Source organism: Rhineura floridana, chromosome 2, assembly GCF_030035675.1.
Source record: "Rhineura floridana isolate rRhiFlo1 chromosome 2, rRhiFlo1.hap2, whole genome shotgun sequence".
NCBI lineage: Eukaryota > Metazoa > Chordata > Lepidosauria > Squamata > Rhineuridae > Rhineura > Rhineura floridana.
This window is the reverse complement of record NC_084481.1, coordinates 145,021,852-145,038,565: the sequence shown is the minus strand read 5'-3', so window position 1 is coordinate 145,038,565 and position 16,714 is coordinate 145,021,852. Positions and strand designations below refer to the sequence as shown.

Genomic DNA, 16,714 nt, shown 5'->3' with positions numbered 1-16,714 from the left:
AGTTCCTGATAACTATAGGCTAGAAGGGCAGGGATGTTTGAAGATCATAGACTGCAAGTGGCCAGCTATCTTCTGAGGATAAAAAGAAACCTGAAGTCTTGTTTGCAAAGTTTGAAACATATTTCATTCCATGCAAAAATGTCTTTGTGCAAAGAAAGCTTTTTTATGAAAGCAGCAAAGACAGGTACAATCCATAGATGAATGGGTAACACAACTACGTCTAATAGCAAGAGACAGTGCATTTCATGATGCAGATGATGCAATAAAAGACAGGATCTTGATGGGGGTCAAACTCCAAACATATGCAGGAGAAATTATTTCAGGAAGACAATCTAACTTTAGAACTTGCAAGATCTTATGAAAGCATCAGAACACATAAGGTGATCTTGCCAAACTGATCTGGGAAAGTGCATGCAGTTTATTTATTTATTTATTTATTAGATTTATATCCTGCCCTTCCTCCCAGTAGAAGCCCAGGGCAGCCCAGTTTGAAAAAAGTTTGCAAAAAAGTTTGCCCAGTTTGCAAAAAGAATGCGTGTAGCAAACAAATTACTGTGCAAAATTCAAAAACTGCAATGTAATGCACAGAGGAGCAAAATAGGTTAATGCCAAAAGTGTGGAAATAGTCAGCACACAGCAACAGTGTGTCCTGCATAGGCAAAATATGCAGCTCTTGCAAGAAAAAAAACATTTTGCCAAAATGTGCAGAGTAAAAGATAACAAGTAGCAGAGGGTGAACATAATACAGGAGAGTGAGAATAATGCAAAAACACAAAATGACTTGGAGCAACTCTTCGTAGCAACAGTCATATTGGAAGACAAAGAACCAGATGAAGCATATGCAAATATAAGGGTAGGCAAACTGAGAAGGAATTTGCAGTTTAAGGGCTGATTCACACAGAGGTTAAACTTCCGATTAAAGATGCAGCTTTTGGAATCGCAATAGATTTGCAAGGTTCACACCTCCCACCTTCCAATCTGCTGTTTTCCATTCACACAACTGATGTTCCTCTGGAAAGGTTTAATATTGCTGTTTCCTTGTGGCCCTGCCCCCAAATTTACATGTTTAGTCCCTCCTGAGTATCCACATTGCTAATGGAGAAAGGGAGGGTTTTTGGCAGTTTCATTGTTTCTTGTCAATTGCAAGCTGAAGCTGGGAGAGGTGGGGAGTGCAATAGACACAAAAAACTTTTTTCTATCAGTTTCATTTCCTCCTGAAATATTTATAGTAAAACCCCTGTTGCTGCTGGAGAGCAGCGGAGGTGCCGCTGCTGCAACTGCTCAGCCTGGCTTTCAGCAGGAGCCCAGCAACCACGGCCTCTGCTTCAGTGAGCACTGCTAGGCCATGCAGGCAGCAGCGACCGCTATAGCCAGCAGTTACCCAGGCATCACCATTGAGCCTCAGTCTGCCTGCCAGGCACCTGCTGCTATCTCCTTAGGCCATGGCAGTTCCAGCTGAGCTGGAAGTTGCTGAGGAGTAAAGCCCCTGCCAAGTCCAGCTGACAGAGCGCAGTGAGAAGCTGGCGCTGTACCTGGCCAAGGTGGAAAAGCAGGACAAGTACCTGTGGCAATATTTATAGTAGCCCCCTTTTTTTACTAAGTACATATGAAATGCAATTTTTAGGAAGACAGTGTATGTGCGTGCGTGTGCCTTCTGTCACATTGGAGGAAAGAGGGAAGAAAGGAAAACTAGAGCAACCGGAACTGGCTCGTTAAGCTGATGGAAACAAAATGAAATTCATGGAGAGTTTAGTGAGCAGAGAAAGGGGAGTAACCAGCAAAAAACATCGGAACAAAGCACCTACGTGCAGAAACACAGTGAAGCAGAGATGGTTTTTCCTTCACTTTTTGTATTTTCAAGGTATTGGTTTAATACGGATTTAATGGGGAAAGCAGCGACATACCTTCGCCTTGCCTGCAACATCATGTGAATCCTGAGAATTAAACGGGGATGCAAGTAGCACCAATCTCACATGGAATCACAGTGTGAACCAGCCCTAAGATAGACATGGATGCACAAGTCAACTGAATACCAGCACAAATATTCTGGGATATGTATGCAAAAGAAATAGAGCTGGAAACAAAAGGACTCCCAGCACTAACTGAATATGGAGGACATCCATTAAAAGTAGTTGTGAGATGCACACTAGAATGTGAACACCACAGCAGTATGCATAAATTGGAATTTTATGTGGTAGCTACTCCAGCACAACCATTACTAGGATTTGCAGCATTTGAATGCACTTTGTATTCAGACACTTAGATGGCATATATTGAGCTATATGTATAAACTAAGATGGATGAATTGATGGTTATTATATTGTTAATGTGAGTTGACAGGGTTGTTGTTTTTTGGTTTTTCCATGTTTTTGTCCCCCCACTTTTCTTTTTTCTTTTCCCCTTTTCTTCTTTTTCTTTAATAAATTTGCAATAAAAATAAATTGAAAAAGAGTGGTCATATTAGGTTTGGAACCTTGAACAATTGACAAATCTAATCTAATAACATCCATATGAGGATAGAATTCTGACTTCCGGGAAGGGTGACTTAGCCTGTGCCTGCTTTTGAGACGGGCTCCTGCCTCAAAAGAAGCTTATTCAGATATATCAGTCAGATTTTTTTTTTTTTGACTGATTAAACTTCTCCCGGGTAGGGAGAAACGAAGAGATTAACCTCAAAGCCTATTTTTGTTGGGACGACCAGATCTCATTAATTTATGGGACGAGGTCCAGCCGACGAAGGTGGGACGGATTTTCAACAACAAGCTCTATCTGATAAAGCGAACGTTCATCTTATCTTCTAAGAGAGAACGCAGTAACAGGCAAGCACCCTTCTTTCTATATTTTTCTTTTACTTGACTTAAATTGTTGCTGTTTAAAAGAGATTTGCCAGATTGATCGGTTTTTGACATCTCACTGGGGAGCCATAACTTCTCTCTGCTACTCACTAATTAATAGCTTATCTCTGTTTTTGTTGCAAAAAGCTGTCCTGGATTTGCATTCTAAAGATATACACAGAAGAGGGATTTCTATTCCAGATTTTTATTTTGAAGAATATTATATTGTCTGAGACTACTCTCTTTTTGGTCAATTTTATTTTGACGAATCTGTTTCCTGACGACCGCCATTAATTGTTTCGATCCTGGGAACTGCATTTTGTTTACTTAAGCATGGAGAGATAAGGCTGTCTGCTCTGTGTATACTGTGATGTCACCAAGTTTGGAGTATTAACCCAATTGTTGCTGAAATAAGAAGTGGTTTTCCTATATTTTTCTTTTAAAATGGCAATTAAGAAAGTGGCTGAGAATCTGGAAATAACTATGTTTCAGAAAATAATGGATGAGATTGAGATAACGAAACAAAACCTGCGACAGGGTTGTAAGGAGCTGAAAATTGAATTGAGTAAAATGAAGCAGGAGATTAAAGATATAGGGGTCCCTGTGAGAGAGGTGACCCTGGAAGGGGTCCCTGTGAGAGAGGAGACCCCGGAGATTGGAACAAACGTGGAACAGGAAAAAGATTTGGAGTCTATGGACTTTAGAAATAAAATCTATTGTTTGGAACTCAATGTTATCTCTGAAGAAATTAATGAAGATTCTAGAGATAAAGTTATCAATGGCATGGATAATCTTCTGGACTGGAATGATGTGATGGAGCCCAATATAGAGAAAATCTATGGAATTAACTGCAGCCATGTGACAATGGAAAAACTTTCAAGAGATGACCCAGTGTATTTTGAAAAAAAGAACAGAGATATGATTTTACAGCAGTATTTCAGCAACCTATTCAGAATGGATGGCAAGAAAATATTTGGGATAGAGGTAATTCCCATCAGACTCTTACTATATGACTATGGCTTTGACAGCATGATTATTATGGAATACTGATAATGGAAGATTGGATACTGAAATTACTGGACTTAACAAGACTACTGAAGATGGAAGATGGAAAATGGAACTAATAGGGATAATAGAATAATGGCTACTGAAATTACTGAACCTAACAGATTCTGATGTGATGGATTAATTGAAATGTTTATTTTGACTATGGTTATGACAATAAGATTATCATAATTAGTAATGAGATGGATTAATCGATATGCTTATCTGGAAAAAAAAAATTGATAGATATATTTCTTAAAGAATTGAAACCTCTCTTTGACTTTTTGTGGAAAGAATAAAGTAATGTTTATGAGATTTGATGATTAAGTAAGATAACTACTGGAGGAAAGTGATTTTATAATATGACTTAAGAGACAGGATTGTTATATATTATAGACTTATAACTGATTTGATTTTTGACAAATGGGAAGTCAATATTTTACTCTTTATTTTTTATTTTTTATTTTTCTTTTTTTTTTTTCTTTTTTTTTTTGTTTAACTATTTTTGATTTTGTTTTTTGTCTTTGAATGTTTTATGATTTCGTCTTGTATGTTTTATGAAAATCTGAATAAAAATTATTGAAAAAAAAAAAAAAAAAGGATAGAATTCTGTCAGACCCGGGACCAGCGGGTGGCCAGGTTGGGCACTGACCGAGGGCCCCTACAGATGAGGGGGTCTCTGCTGATGGGGCCGGCCAGGTGCAGCTCATGCGCTGCTATCCGTGCTAGCATCAGGTTGTGGAGCAGGCGCCATGTGACCCGATTCTGGCACAGATTGTGGAATGGGAGCCACCCTCCCAATCAGCACCCCTGCTAGCACAGGCTGGGTGCACCAGTTCCCACATCGCATTACTGCTGCTGCCAGGGAGCTTAAATAGGCCTGGCCACATCAGTGTGTTAGCACACTGCATGTGCATACTTACCATCATGCATACCTGCCATGAACATGACCTTATCACCATCTTCGGTGATGGCAGGTGTGTGCATGCAGCACACTAATGTGCTTACAAAACTGGGCCTATTTAAGTGCCAGGAGTGGTAGTGCCATCGTGTCATCACCACCACCTTTGAGGGCCCACTACAGTCTGGTGCCAGCCCTGAATTCTATAGCCACTTATCTTGGAGTACAACCTATTGAACTCAGTGGGACTTACTTCTGAGTAGAAATATATTGGATTGCACTGTGAGACCTGGCAAACAACTCACAGTGTTTTGAAACCATTTTGCTTCCTTTTATTGACCATGAAATTAGGGTAGAATATGGACATTGCACCATACCAAAGTTTTTCATTGATGTACTTCACAAGCCTAGTTGTGCTTCTGTGTTTTGTTATTTCCTCATTAAGCAATATCATCTCTGTTCTGTACCACTTCAGAGAGCACATGGTAGTGGAGTGGTGAGTCTTATATGTTTGGAGATTGGTGGGGGTGGGATTGTTACACATGAAAAACTATCACATCGTATATCTAGTGCATGCGTTTGTTTTTTTAAGCAGATTTATATCCCACCATTCTATCCCTAAACATCTTAGCTTTCCATCAGGTTAGCTTTAAAAGAAGAGCTGCCTTCAAGTATTCATGTATTAATAAAAACATGTCTCAGTGTCAGCTGAATGACACAACCTTTTGAAAACCTCCCAAACCCATAATTCTTTCATCTTATTATCCATCATAATGCTTTGTTTCAATTCAGCAATTCAAAGGCAAAGTTTGCACTTCAGCTATAGAGTGGAATGGGATTTTAAAAGCTGCACATAAAATACACAGCACAAATAGGCTGATAAATATATAAAGGAAAACCCCAGAAGCCAAATGTTGCAGTAGGATTCATGAGTGTTGGTGCAACAGATCACTGCAATGCATTATATGTGGGGCTGCCTTTGAAGATGGTCCTAAAGCTGCAGCTGGCGCAGAATTCAGTGGCCAGATTGCTGACCAGGGCAAGACAGTGTAGCACATAATAGTTTAGTCACTAGATGACACTGAACTTAGTTGCATCTGAGCGTAGTTAGAGATTTCCTGTTGTTGTTCTGTTCTTGCTTAAGAGAGATAATGGTTGCTTCCAGGTGACCTGTTTATTGAACATTCATCCTGGTTTGTTTGCACAAAGTTTGTGGGGAGTTTAGATGACACTGGGTATTTATTAAAACTTCATTCATATTTGTTTGTGAGGAGATTATGACATTGCATTTATCCCAGTGCATTTTTCAGTCACACTTCTTATAGCAAGAAGTCCCATTTGGGGAGCAGGAACGAGTTTGCTGTGGAAGAGTGCCAAATCAGCTTTAATTGTGCAACCTCAATTTGCCAGTATGTGATGAAATCCCACCCAAAACTAGCAACAGTCTGGAAGCGCCCAATAAAGTTCTTGTCTACTTTCCTGACTGCTGTGCCCTCTAAGTCTTCCATAGCAATCTTTCCGGAATTCTGCATATGCTCAAATGCATACCTTTTTTTTTTACCCCCACATAAAGCTTTGGCATATGGAACACAGGTTTGGGGACTACTTGCTAGCTCTGATGAAGCCCTGCTCTATATATCTTTCACTATATATACAGGAACTGTCAAAACACATGGTCAGTTCCTTTCTCTCTCCCTTCTCCCTTCCCAATGACCTTCCGTCCCTTGAAAATAAAAAGCACAATGTGAACGTTGCTCAAATTGGTCCTTTCCTGATCCTACCCTAACAAGCCTTGGATTGCTTGCCTGAGCTTAGAAAGAGTTAAAGTAGCAGCTGAGAGGTTTTTTTGGGGGGGTGACGTCGTCTTGCTTTTGGCCGTCTGAGGAGTCTCTTGAAGGTAATTCCCCCTTCTGATGATGAGGGGAGCAAGCTGAGATCTGAAATCTGAGATCTTTCACAGAATCACCACTTGGTGAGGTCTCAGTAAAAGCTGCCTGTCTGTTTTCCCTTCCTCGAGCACATTCTTGCACCCGGCGGCCTGAGCAGCATGGAGCCAGCTCCCTGGACCCACCTAGGGCTCGCAGTCCTCTTGCAGCTCTTGTTCATTTCCTGCTTGCCAAGAGGTACTGTAAGTAGGCGAGTTGCTTTCTATGCATGCTGAACAGGACGGGTCCCTTTCCCCTTTGAGAGAAAGCCAGGGAGCATTCTGGATCTCTTAGTGTGGTGCGGAGGAGAAGAAGGCATTCATCCTGGAAAGGGCTCTTCTTTATTTCTTGTTGGCACTGGGAGTCAGGGAGCCTTCTAGGAGGGGTTTCTAGAAGGGATTCAACAGATTTTGGAGGAAAACAATAGGAGCTGTGCTCTCGCATATATTTGCTTGCCACAGTGCTGGAAATGCTACTTCTTGCTATATTGTCCTGAAATAGTGAAGACATTTTTAAAAACCCTTCCCCCCTTTGGTAAAGTATAATTTATTTGGCTGGCCAAAAGACAGACTTTCCTGTTCAGCCTCTCTAAAGAAAGAAGTTGAGGGGAAGACAAGGAAAACACAAGGCAGATTTGATTTCCGATGCAGTATTGATTTCTGCCAATACTGCGTTACTTATTTCAAAGTGAAAATAGTGCCAAAGTCAAATAGGCCTTTAAAAAAAAAGTGGAGTTGTTATTTGCATGCCAGCATGCTGAGAAAACAAGCATAGTTTTCTTTTCTTGATATAATGTCAACATGGTTCTTTAAATACACATTTGCTGGGTCTGCCTCCAAAGCGCATAGCTTTCATTTATATATAGGCAGTTTAGCAAGCTCAAGTTTGTTGCCACATTGTTTTGTGATAAAAACCTGCACCTTTAGAATTCCTTTTATTTATTTATTTTATTTATCATTTGATTTATGTCCCGCCCTTCCTCCCAGCAAGAGCCCAGGGCGGCAAACAAAAACACTAAAAACACTTTAAAACATCATAAAAACAGACCTTAAAATACATTAAAACAAAACAACTTTAAAAACTTTTTTAAAAAAAGCTTTAAAAACATCTTAAATAAAAAGTGTTTTGTTGCTCCCAGAGTCCTTTGCAGTCTCTCACAGGTTACTGTTCTGATTGGCAGATGGGAAGGGCCAATCAACATTTAAAAATTAAGGGACAACTTAAAGCTGGGGAATCTGACAGAAGAAAATCCATAATATCCCATGGAAGTGTGTGGGAAACCATGTGGACATAAAAGTATGTGTTGTGGTGAGACCCTAAGGTTTTAAAATAAGGGTGGCCTTTTAAAATAAGGGACATAGGCATCAGTTCTATGGGTAACAAAGTCTGCCTACTACTCCCTCATTAAAGAAATGAATGATGGTAAAATCACATGTACCAAGTAAACACTGCAGCATTCCAGACACTGAAGCTCATATTGTGTATAAATAATTCCATATGTAAGGTTACACATCAGATCTACTGCTCCATTTGAATGTGTTAAAAGTCAGACAAAATCGATTTCCTGGGCAATTTCCCAGGGCTAGTGGATTTTGCTCTGAGGCCTTTCACAACTGTAGGAGCCCTGGTTGTGGTAGGCATGCAAGACAGTTCAGGTATTCTCTGCATTTGTCATTTGTCTCTAGAAAGTAGATGAGCAGCTCCCTCTTAAGGGCTTAGCTACACTGCAGCTTCTTACGGTCAAAGCTTGTGGCTTCACGCTGAAGCTGTGCAATAATAGCACAAATGTAGCTGTGCATTTGCAAAATTGTCTTAAGGAACAATAAAATACCGCACCAACCTCTCAGCGCCGTGCCCTACGAATCAGAAAGGAAAACTCATGAGGCAAAGCAGTCAGTTTTTGCACAGATGAGAGAACTGGGGGAGGGGGCAGATCAATATGGTACTTAGGACTGGTAAGTAATGGTCTGTATTCAGGATTTCCAGTTTCACTATTCAGATTACTGTTGTTTTTAGCAAGAACATTTGCTCCCCTTAAAACAGTTTAAAAACACAGCTTCTGGGAGTACTTATACCAGTTCCCAGCTGTTTTCAATGTAGACACTCCAGGTCAGCCGTGGGCTACAGCAGCAGCACTCTCACACAGTGAATGTGGAGCATAGATATGAGCCTTCACTTTTTCAGTGATAAAAACAAAGATCCTTGGATAAGAGCATTCTTGTGGAATAGCCCTGTATTTCATTTCCTCAGGTAGTAATCCATATACCTTCCACAGGAGCTGCTTGTTGGTTAAGAAGGGTGATTTCTTATTGCTGCAGTTGTCAAAGAGCAAAGACTCCCCAGCAGCCAAAGACTAGCAGCTGAGAGAGCCACCCTATTCCGTTTACCAGCTGAGTCACTTTGTAAGGGATGCTCTATTCAGCTTGCCTTTTGCTCCTCTGTTTGTTTCTTCGTTCCTCAATCCTATCCAACTACCTGAAATACTAAGGGCAGTGATAGATATGTGTGTGTCAGCTAGGGATGGAAAGATCTCTCTGTTTCAGTTCCCTCAGTTTCTCATTTTCCCCCTGTTAAGTTCAGTTCTCCACATTTCTACAGCAATCTGTGAATTTTTTTTAAAAAAATCCTCACCAAAATTCTCCACCATTTTAGTGCGAATTTCTCCAAATAAACACATTTTTGTAGGCAGTTTTGACAAAGGTACACTTTTTTTTATCGTCATGCCTTTTTGCATGTTATTTTCACTCATGTATTCATTTGTATGCACACTTTCCCCCAATATATGCATTTTTGTAAATGTTGTTTAGTTGGCGAACTGCATCCCAAAATTCTAATAAATTCAAATTTTGCAGGATGGCTGCGTTTCGGTCCTCATATTGTTTCAGAAATGGCAAATTTGATAAATTCTGCTTGAAATGCGAACTGAATTGAAATTCTTGCCCATCCCTAGTATAAGCAACAGAAAAAAAAGCTTCTCCTCTCTTTGTACTGGCATTCCTGTCTGTGAGAATGTGTCTGAGAGAGGTGGGGGGAAGCGGGATTATGCTAGTAGAATGTTTATCATGCTGAGATGCTGGTCTTTGTCTCCCTCTTTGTAAAAAACTATTGAACCGCCATTCCTCCTTACCAGGAAGCCGTAGTTCTGTAAGGGTGGGTAAGGCCCAGTCCTAGCACACTCATTCTCACCAGACTATAATTCCTAGAATTCATTAGGATGGGGGTAGAGGGGAAACCTCAGGTCTGGGGACCAAATGTGGCCCACCAAGCCCTCGTGACTCTCTCCTCATACCACACCTTCTCTCTAGACCACACCCCTCACCAGCCCTATATTTGGAACCACTGAGGAACCATTATCAACCCAAGGGCCACTTTCCCTTATGGCCAACCTTGGGAGGGGGCACATGCCAGTGGTAGGCAGGGTCAGAGGCAAAAGTGGGCAGAGCAACAAATGTCAATCTTACCTTGGTATAATAGGCTCATTTCTACACACATTCACACACCCCTCTTTATTCTCTGTCCAGACATACGAGAGGCATCAGAGTTCAAGGACATTCCAGACTAGCAAAAACATTCAAGGATGGTGCAAAGCAGAGCCAGTGTGGCCTGGAGAAAAGGGATATGGTTGCAGAGAATCCTGAGGACCAGATAAAGAGGTCTGGAGATTATATTTGGCCCCCGGGCCTGAGATTCCCATCCCTGCCTTAACTTACTTATGTGAGTCCATCCATGCGGCAGCCTTGGCTCAGATGAAGCAAAGCAGGTGGCTAGAACATGGCAACAGATATAGGGGAGCCAGTCCCATTTTTTCTCCTTAGAGGCAGGAGGGAGAAGATTGACACGTGGAGCAGAATTCTTCAGTCACGAGCATCAACGGGAGTTTGAGGCAAATATCATGTAGGCAAGTGACACTTGTGCAGAGAATGTTTTTCCAACTCAGGAAGATAAATAAAATGCTATCTGTGTTTTTCGGGGGGGGGGATAGGCAGTTGGCTTGATAGCTGTAGGTTCTGTCCTTGGCCCACATACATCTTTTTCAGTGCTCGAAACCACCTTTGGTAAAATGACTGAAAAGGGCTACTGCAGAACAGCAAAGAAGCACTAATGGTGATTTGACCCTACAGAGCTGAAATACAAGATATCACATTTGGACTGAATATTTGGAGGAGGAGGAGGAGGGCAACACCTGCGCCAGGGAAGGGGAACCTGTGACTCTGCAGATGTTGAACTCCAACCCTTATCAGCCCCAGTCAGCATGGCCACTGGTCAAGGGTGATAGGAGTTGTAGTTGCACAACATCTTGAACTCCCCATCCTGTGCTATTATTTTCTGTGTATATGTAGCCTTCCAAAAGGAAAGGTGTTCTTTGGAATGTATGTGATGCCAGGGGATGTTGTGGATGGGGTGAAAATTGAGAGCATAGTCTGGGTATGGTAACAACTAGTTAACGACACAGAGAGTTGTACAGGTTTACTTTTTAGAAGCAGCTGCAGTCTCAGAAGCATTTCTGCACGCACACAATGCTGACCATTTAACATAAGGAAAGATCTGTCAGAACTAAACAATTTCTGTACATAATGATCACACCCTTATGTGCTCAGCTTGCTTAGGGATTCTTGGGAGGTTTGGGAAGATGATTCACAAGAATGCATTCCAAACAAATAGTTTTGTACCATGGGTCAAGCATTATCTGTGCATAGATAATCTCTACAATATTCCTGCCAACCCCCCCCCCCCGTGAGTAACACTCCCAAAGCAGAAGAAAACTGTAAGGTCTTCCAATGTAACAATGGTATTACATACATTCTTCATAGAGATATGCATTTTTTCCCCAAAAATATAATTATGATTATTTAACATGGGGAAAAATACATTGATGATTAAGGGATCACATCCCCCACATTGGCTGTCCACCAAACTCACGAAGAATGCCTTGCAGAGTAATTTGCTCAGAGGTCAGAAAGCTGTGTCACTTGTAAAAAATGGCAACAGTTTATGTCACATCTTCTCTTTGCCAAGAAAAACCTTCTTGTTCCCTATATGGCCATAATTAAAAACCCTCCTATATTTTAATTGAGATATAGGAGGGAGCAAAGGGATGAGAATATTTCTGTCTTTTGGAGTCTTCAGCTGCTCTTACCTAACCAGAAAGCACCATGAGACCAAACCAGAGGTTGACCTGTACATTTTTTGTTATGTAGCTACCAGCCATACGAAGGTCTGAGCAGCCTCAGGACCAGACATTAACTATTTATCTCCCTGCCACAATCCCAACAAGAAATGGCCTCTCCAAAGCTGCTATTTGCATTCCCAGAGGTGCCAGGCTACCCTGTGGCACCATTTACATTAAAAAATATGCACATTAATCATATTCAGGAAACTAGTTTGGTCCTTATAAGGACATAGCTGTGCAGCAAAGGGCTGTAATTATCTTTCTAGCAGCTGGAAAGTATTCAGATGCAAATCTAGATACTGGAATAATTGCATTGTCATAGGTGTGATATGCAATGTTTGTTCAAACCCTCTGGTTCCTATCCTTCTAAAACAGCTACAGAAAGCATTTCTTGAGGGTCTTCGATCACTACATGCCCCAGAGCACTGAATTTGGGATAGAGTTGCATTGGTGGTTTGGCACAGGTAACAGTGGGTGAGTCATGCATGTGCCCAGACCATGATGAGAAACACAGACACTTTTCTGTCAAAGACGACTGAATAAAGGAGCAAGCCAAACCCAAGATCCACCAGGGTGAGTGGAGTTTGGAATAGATAAGTCTCTGGTTAAGCCAGCTGAAGCCCCTCATCCTGGCTCAGCCAGGAATCAGCCAGCGCAGGGTAAGTCCCAAAATGAGGTGTTCCAGGTGAGGGGGGGCATTTCCAGACAGGGTGTGGGAGACTTACCTTTATTCATAACTCTATTCAGCTTAGTCACGTGACCTAGCAACCCAGCAAAAGTTATACCGGTAAAAAGGGTGGTGCCAGTCAAACTCTTATTTTAAAGGCTTGTTTTCCCTCTGCCAGGCTTGGGCCAGCTCAGCTGGCAGTAGCCCTGCTCCTGAACAGAGTTTGGGATAGGGGTAAATTACTCTGGCATAATTTGCCTGGTGTAATTACGCTAGCTTCCAATCGTTTGGATTGCTCTGTAAAAGATTACCAATGGTTCCAGTTCATTTTGTGGTATGCTATGGTCACTAACCCAAATGTTTTGCTTCATTTGAAGAAAAAAGACACTTCAAATAGGTGAAAAGGAAACGTAGCAAATACCAGATTTCCTGTGGTTTAGTGGTAGGTCTGAACCAGCATGAACTCCTGAGTGGCAGTGGTTCTCCTGTGTATGAGTCAGGAGTGTTTCCCAGCTCTGCCAAGTCATACCAAGCATTATGGGTTGTATCCAACACAGTAATTGTGTGACTTTGTTGCCCCACCCCCAAACCTGCTCTGGGGCTTTTCTCGCCCTCTGGAACAGATTGGGAGGGGGGATGTTCGGGGGAGGAGACAAAGGGGAAATTCCTTTGCATGAGTAGAAGTCATTCTGCTTGTGCAATTATTTCTCTGGATTCAGCCCTGAAACTGTACCCTTTTGTATGCAGAGCATGGGCTCCAGCACTGAGCTGCAATCTTTGACCATCATCCCAAACTTCCATCTAGTTCAGTTTCCTGTTTCACCCAGTGGCAAGCCAGATACAGAATCTTACAAACAGGGCAAGAAGGCTCTGAGATGGGTTCCCAGCAACTGAGGGCCCTCAAGACTGCTGGGTTTTTGCAGGCGTACTCTGCAACATGTCATTGATGCAATAATATTACATTAGTGGTAGACTGGTACTGAACTGTCCACGTATCTTTCAGCTTTATTAGTTGTTCTCTGATGCTGCCATAGTGTTCCTGCGTTATGCTGTCATGGGGGGATACTCTTGCAACCAGGGGCGTCACACCGGGGTGCGGAGGGTGCGGCCTGCACCCGGGTGTCACCATGAAGGGGGTGACACCCAGAGTCGCCCCACCCCACGCCGTTGCCCGGCAAGGCTGCTCCAGCTCCTCCTCGGAGGCGGGCAGGCGGGCGAGACCGAGAGCAGCATCGGCGGGGTGAGGGAGGCGCACCGGCGTTCCAAGGCCTTCTCCAGCTGGGTGCCCCTCCGGTGCGCGCCCTCCCAGGGGCATGGACGGGGTGGCTGGCCTCGAGTGCGCGCGCATGCGCGTGTGCACACAAGGCCAGCCACCTCGTCCATGTCCCTGGGAGGGCGCGCACCGGAGGTCCGCACCCCCCCGCACTCCCGCTAGTGACGCCGCTGCTTGCAACAAAAGTGCAACAAAAGTGGGACACAACCCCACCCCCTAAAAAACATTAGTGGTATGAAACTTTCCAGGATTTTAGCAGGAAACTACAGGACATGCATTGATTGCAAACAAAGCAGTACGACTGCCCCCTCCTGCGATATTTCAGACATAAATATTATTGAAAGCATGATTGCGTATAACTACCCCAATAACGTCATGAGCACAAATCATAATGAATGCTTAATAAAGAGGTCCCTGATTTGCCTCATCTGCATGATACATTTAAAGCAGTATTATACTATACCACTTTAAGCAATCATGGCTTCCTCCAAACAATCCTGGGAAGCGTAGTTTGTTCAGGGTGCTGAGAGTTGTTAGGAAAAACTATTTCTCTCATAGAGCTACAATTCTCAGAGTGGTTTAACAATTAGTCCCTCTTCCCAGGAAGCCCTGGGAACTTTAGCTCTGTGAGGGAAACATGGATCTCTAATTCTCAGCACCCTTACCAAATGCACCTCTTTACTCTGGCCTTTGACAACTGAGATATATATTTTTGGGAACTATTCTATTTTGTGGTTTTAAGTTGTTTTTAATTGTTTTTAATGCTGTATTTTAAAATTGTGTAATCCGCCCTGGGACCTCTGGATCAAAGGTGGGTAATAAATGATGATGATGATCTACAGTTCCCAGGATTCTTTGGGGGAAGCCATGGCTGTTTATAGTGGTACAATACTGTTTAAATGTATAGTTCAGATGGGGCCATTCAAAGGCATAGCACCTCTAAATACATATGCAGCAGGAATTCACATCACATAGGTCTTGATAAGCATGCCCTTTGTGAATCTGCCTAAGCTCTTCTTTAAAGGTATGTAAGGTAGTGGCCCTGCCCACATCTTGTGGCAGTGAATTCCATATGCTAGTTGTCCATTGTGCGAAGAAGTTGTTCCTCTTGCTTATGCTGAATCTCCTGCCTGTAAATTTCACTGGGTGGCTCAAACTCTAGTTTTAAGAGAAAAGAAGAAACACGTCTCTCTATACACTTTCTCTATTCAATGAATAATGTTATAAACCTCTATTATGTCCTCCTTGAGTCATCTCTCTCTCTCTCTCTCTCTCTCTCTCTCTCTCTCTCGGAAAAATTTAGTTGAGTCTGATTCAAGCCGGTGATGTACAGATACAGATGCTTATTTGTTTTAGAATACCTGAGGCTGGCAATGGGAAATGGAATTGCTTCTTTCGCTTGCCTATTTTCCACACACATTAAAAACATGGCTATTTCTTGGCTCACTGAATTTGCAAATGTTTTTGTCAGCACTCAGTGACATTTCTCCCCTTGTTCCATCCCAATAAATTAGCCGGCTGCTTCTTCTTATCTTCTTTGTGTAATAAGATGGAGATTAATATTAAGGAAGTTGCCACTTCATCCAGACTTTTAATCATTTTTAGGATAATTAAACCATGGAGCTGGAAGAAAACATGCAGCTCACCCACCAACCCCCCACCCACCGGCAAACACCTTTCCATATATTTGAGAGCATTAACCTGAGTATAAATAGAATAAATCTCCCAGTGAGGCCTTTCAATTGTCCTTCTCTTCCAGCAAACGTGTATTTAATGATGGCTAGGTTCTACCTTGACTGTTGGAGGCAGTCTGCCTCCAAATACCAGTTGCTGGGAACCACAAATGAGGAGACTGCTCTTGCACTCCGGTCCTGCTTGTGGGTTTCCTGTAAGCATCTGGTTCACCCATGTGAGAACATGATGCTGGACTAAATGGGCCTGTAGCCTTATCTTCTTCTGTACTTAACAGTGTGAAACATTCCATGTTACGTTCAAGTATTTTTAGCTAGGGTACTCAGAAATGGTCATAGCTCTTTCTTTAGGGGAAAAAAACAGTCCTGGGGCCTGCAACACTGGTTGGAGTTGTAGTCTGGGAGGGAGTTACTTTTCCCTTGCTGTGTTGTTTACTGACGCCTCCAAAATAGCTATTTTCCCCCGAAGGTGGTATTTGCTGCAGATTAAAGATCTGTGGGAATAATGATGAAACGGTGTTCTCAGATGTTCTCAGATGTTCAATTTCTTATGAAGAAAAAGGTATTGTAGCATGAAGTCAGTTGTGTACTTCATGGCATTCTGAAACACTTTTCTGTATTTTTTTTGTACTTCCATCAGGGTTTGAGGTGACATGGGATTTTTCTCAATGGAATTCTTAAGACTAAGACATCCAATGCAGAAATAAGCTCTGTATTATTTCTTTGCTTTGCTTAAAGAGGGTCTGTTTTAGTGGCCTTCTAGTGTTCATTCAGAACTGGAACTCTGTTTGAATCCAAACAAATTCCAAGTCGCAAAACCCAACTGCACGGTGAGCTGACCTGACTCATATTTTAAGATCAGAGCATTAGTGATCAGAACAATTAATAAATCTTTTAATGAGTTGTAGCAAGCTACATCACTATGCTCAGCTTACAAGCGACACATAAGTAACCCTGCTTTTATGGGTGTTGATAAAAGCATTGTCCCATCTGGCTCTGAAAGCTGTGGCCCAGGGTGGGTCTAAAAATCCAATCTATTTTTTAAGAATCATTAACACAATTTCTTTCATAAACAGCCCACATATTCTGACTATCTGTCTCAGTGAATACCAACACAGCCTTTTCCTATACAGGATTATGGAACGGCTGTGTGATGCCAAACTAGATGAGACTACAGGTGTCCATGACTGGATATCTTTTTAATTTTTT

The 16,714-nt window shown here is 42.2% G+C and overlaps 1 protein-coding gene across 5 annotated transcripts in view; it reads left to right on the top strand.

The window, feature by feature from the left end:
* PAMR1 (peptidase domain containing associated with muscle regeneration 1) overlaps positions 1–16,714 on the top strand; it is a 140,652-nt gene that overhangs the window by 50,970 nt on the left and 72,968 nt on the right. For 2 of the 5 annotated variants that reach the window (XM_061610774.1, XM_061610773.1), the window contains exon 1: positions 6,688–6,902. The exons of 1 other annotated variant lie outside the window; for it this stretch is intronic. In XM_061610774.1, the coding sequence (XP_061466758.1) occupies positions 6,827–6,902 (76 nt within the window). In that variant the 5' untranslated portion in view covers positions 6,688–6,826. Of the gene's footprint in view, positions 1–6,687; positions 6,908–16,714 lie in introns of those variants that run through there. 2 more of the 5 variants (XM_061610776.1, XM_061610775.1) reach the window with 2 other exon arrangements.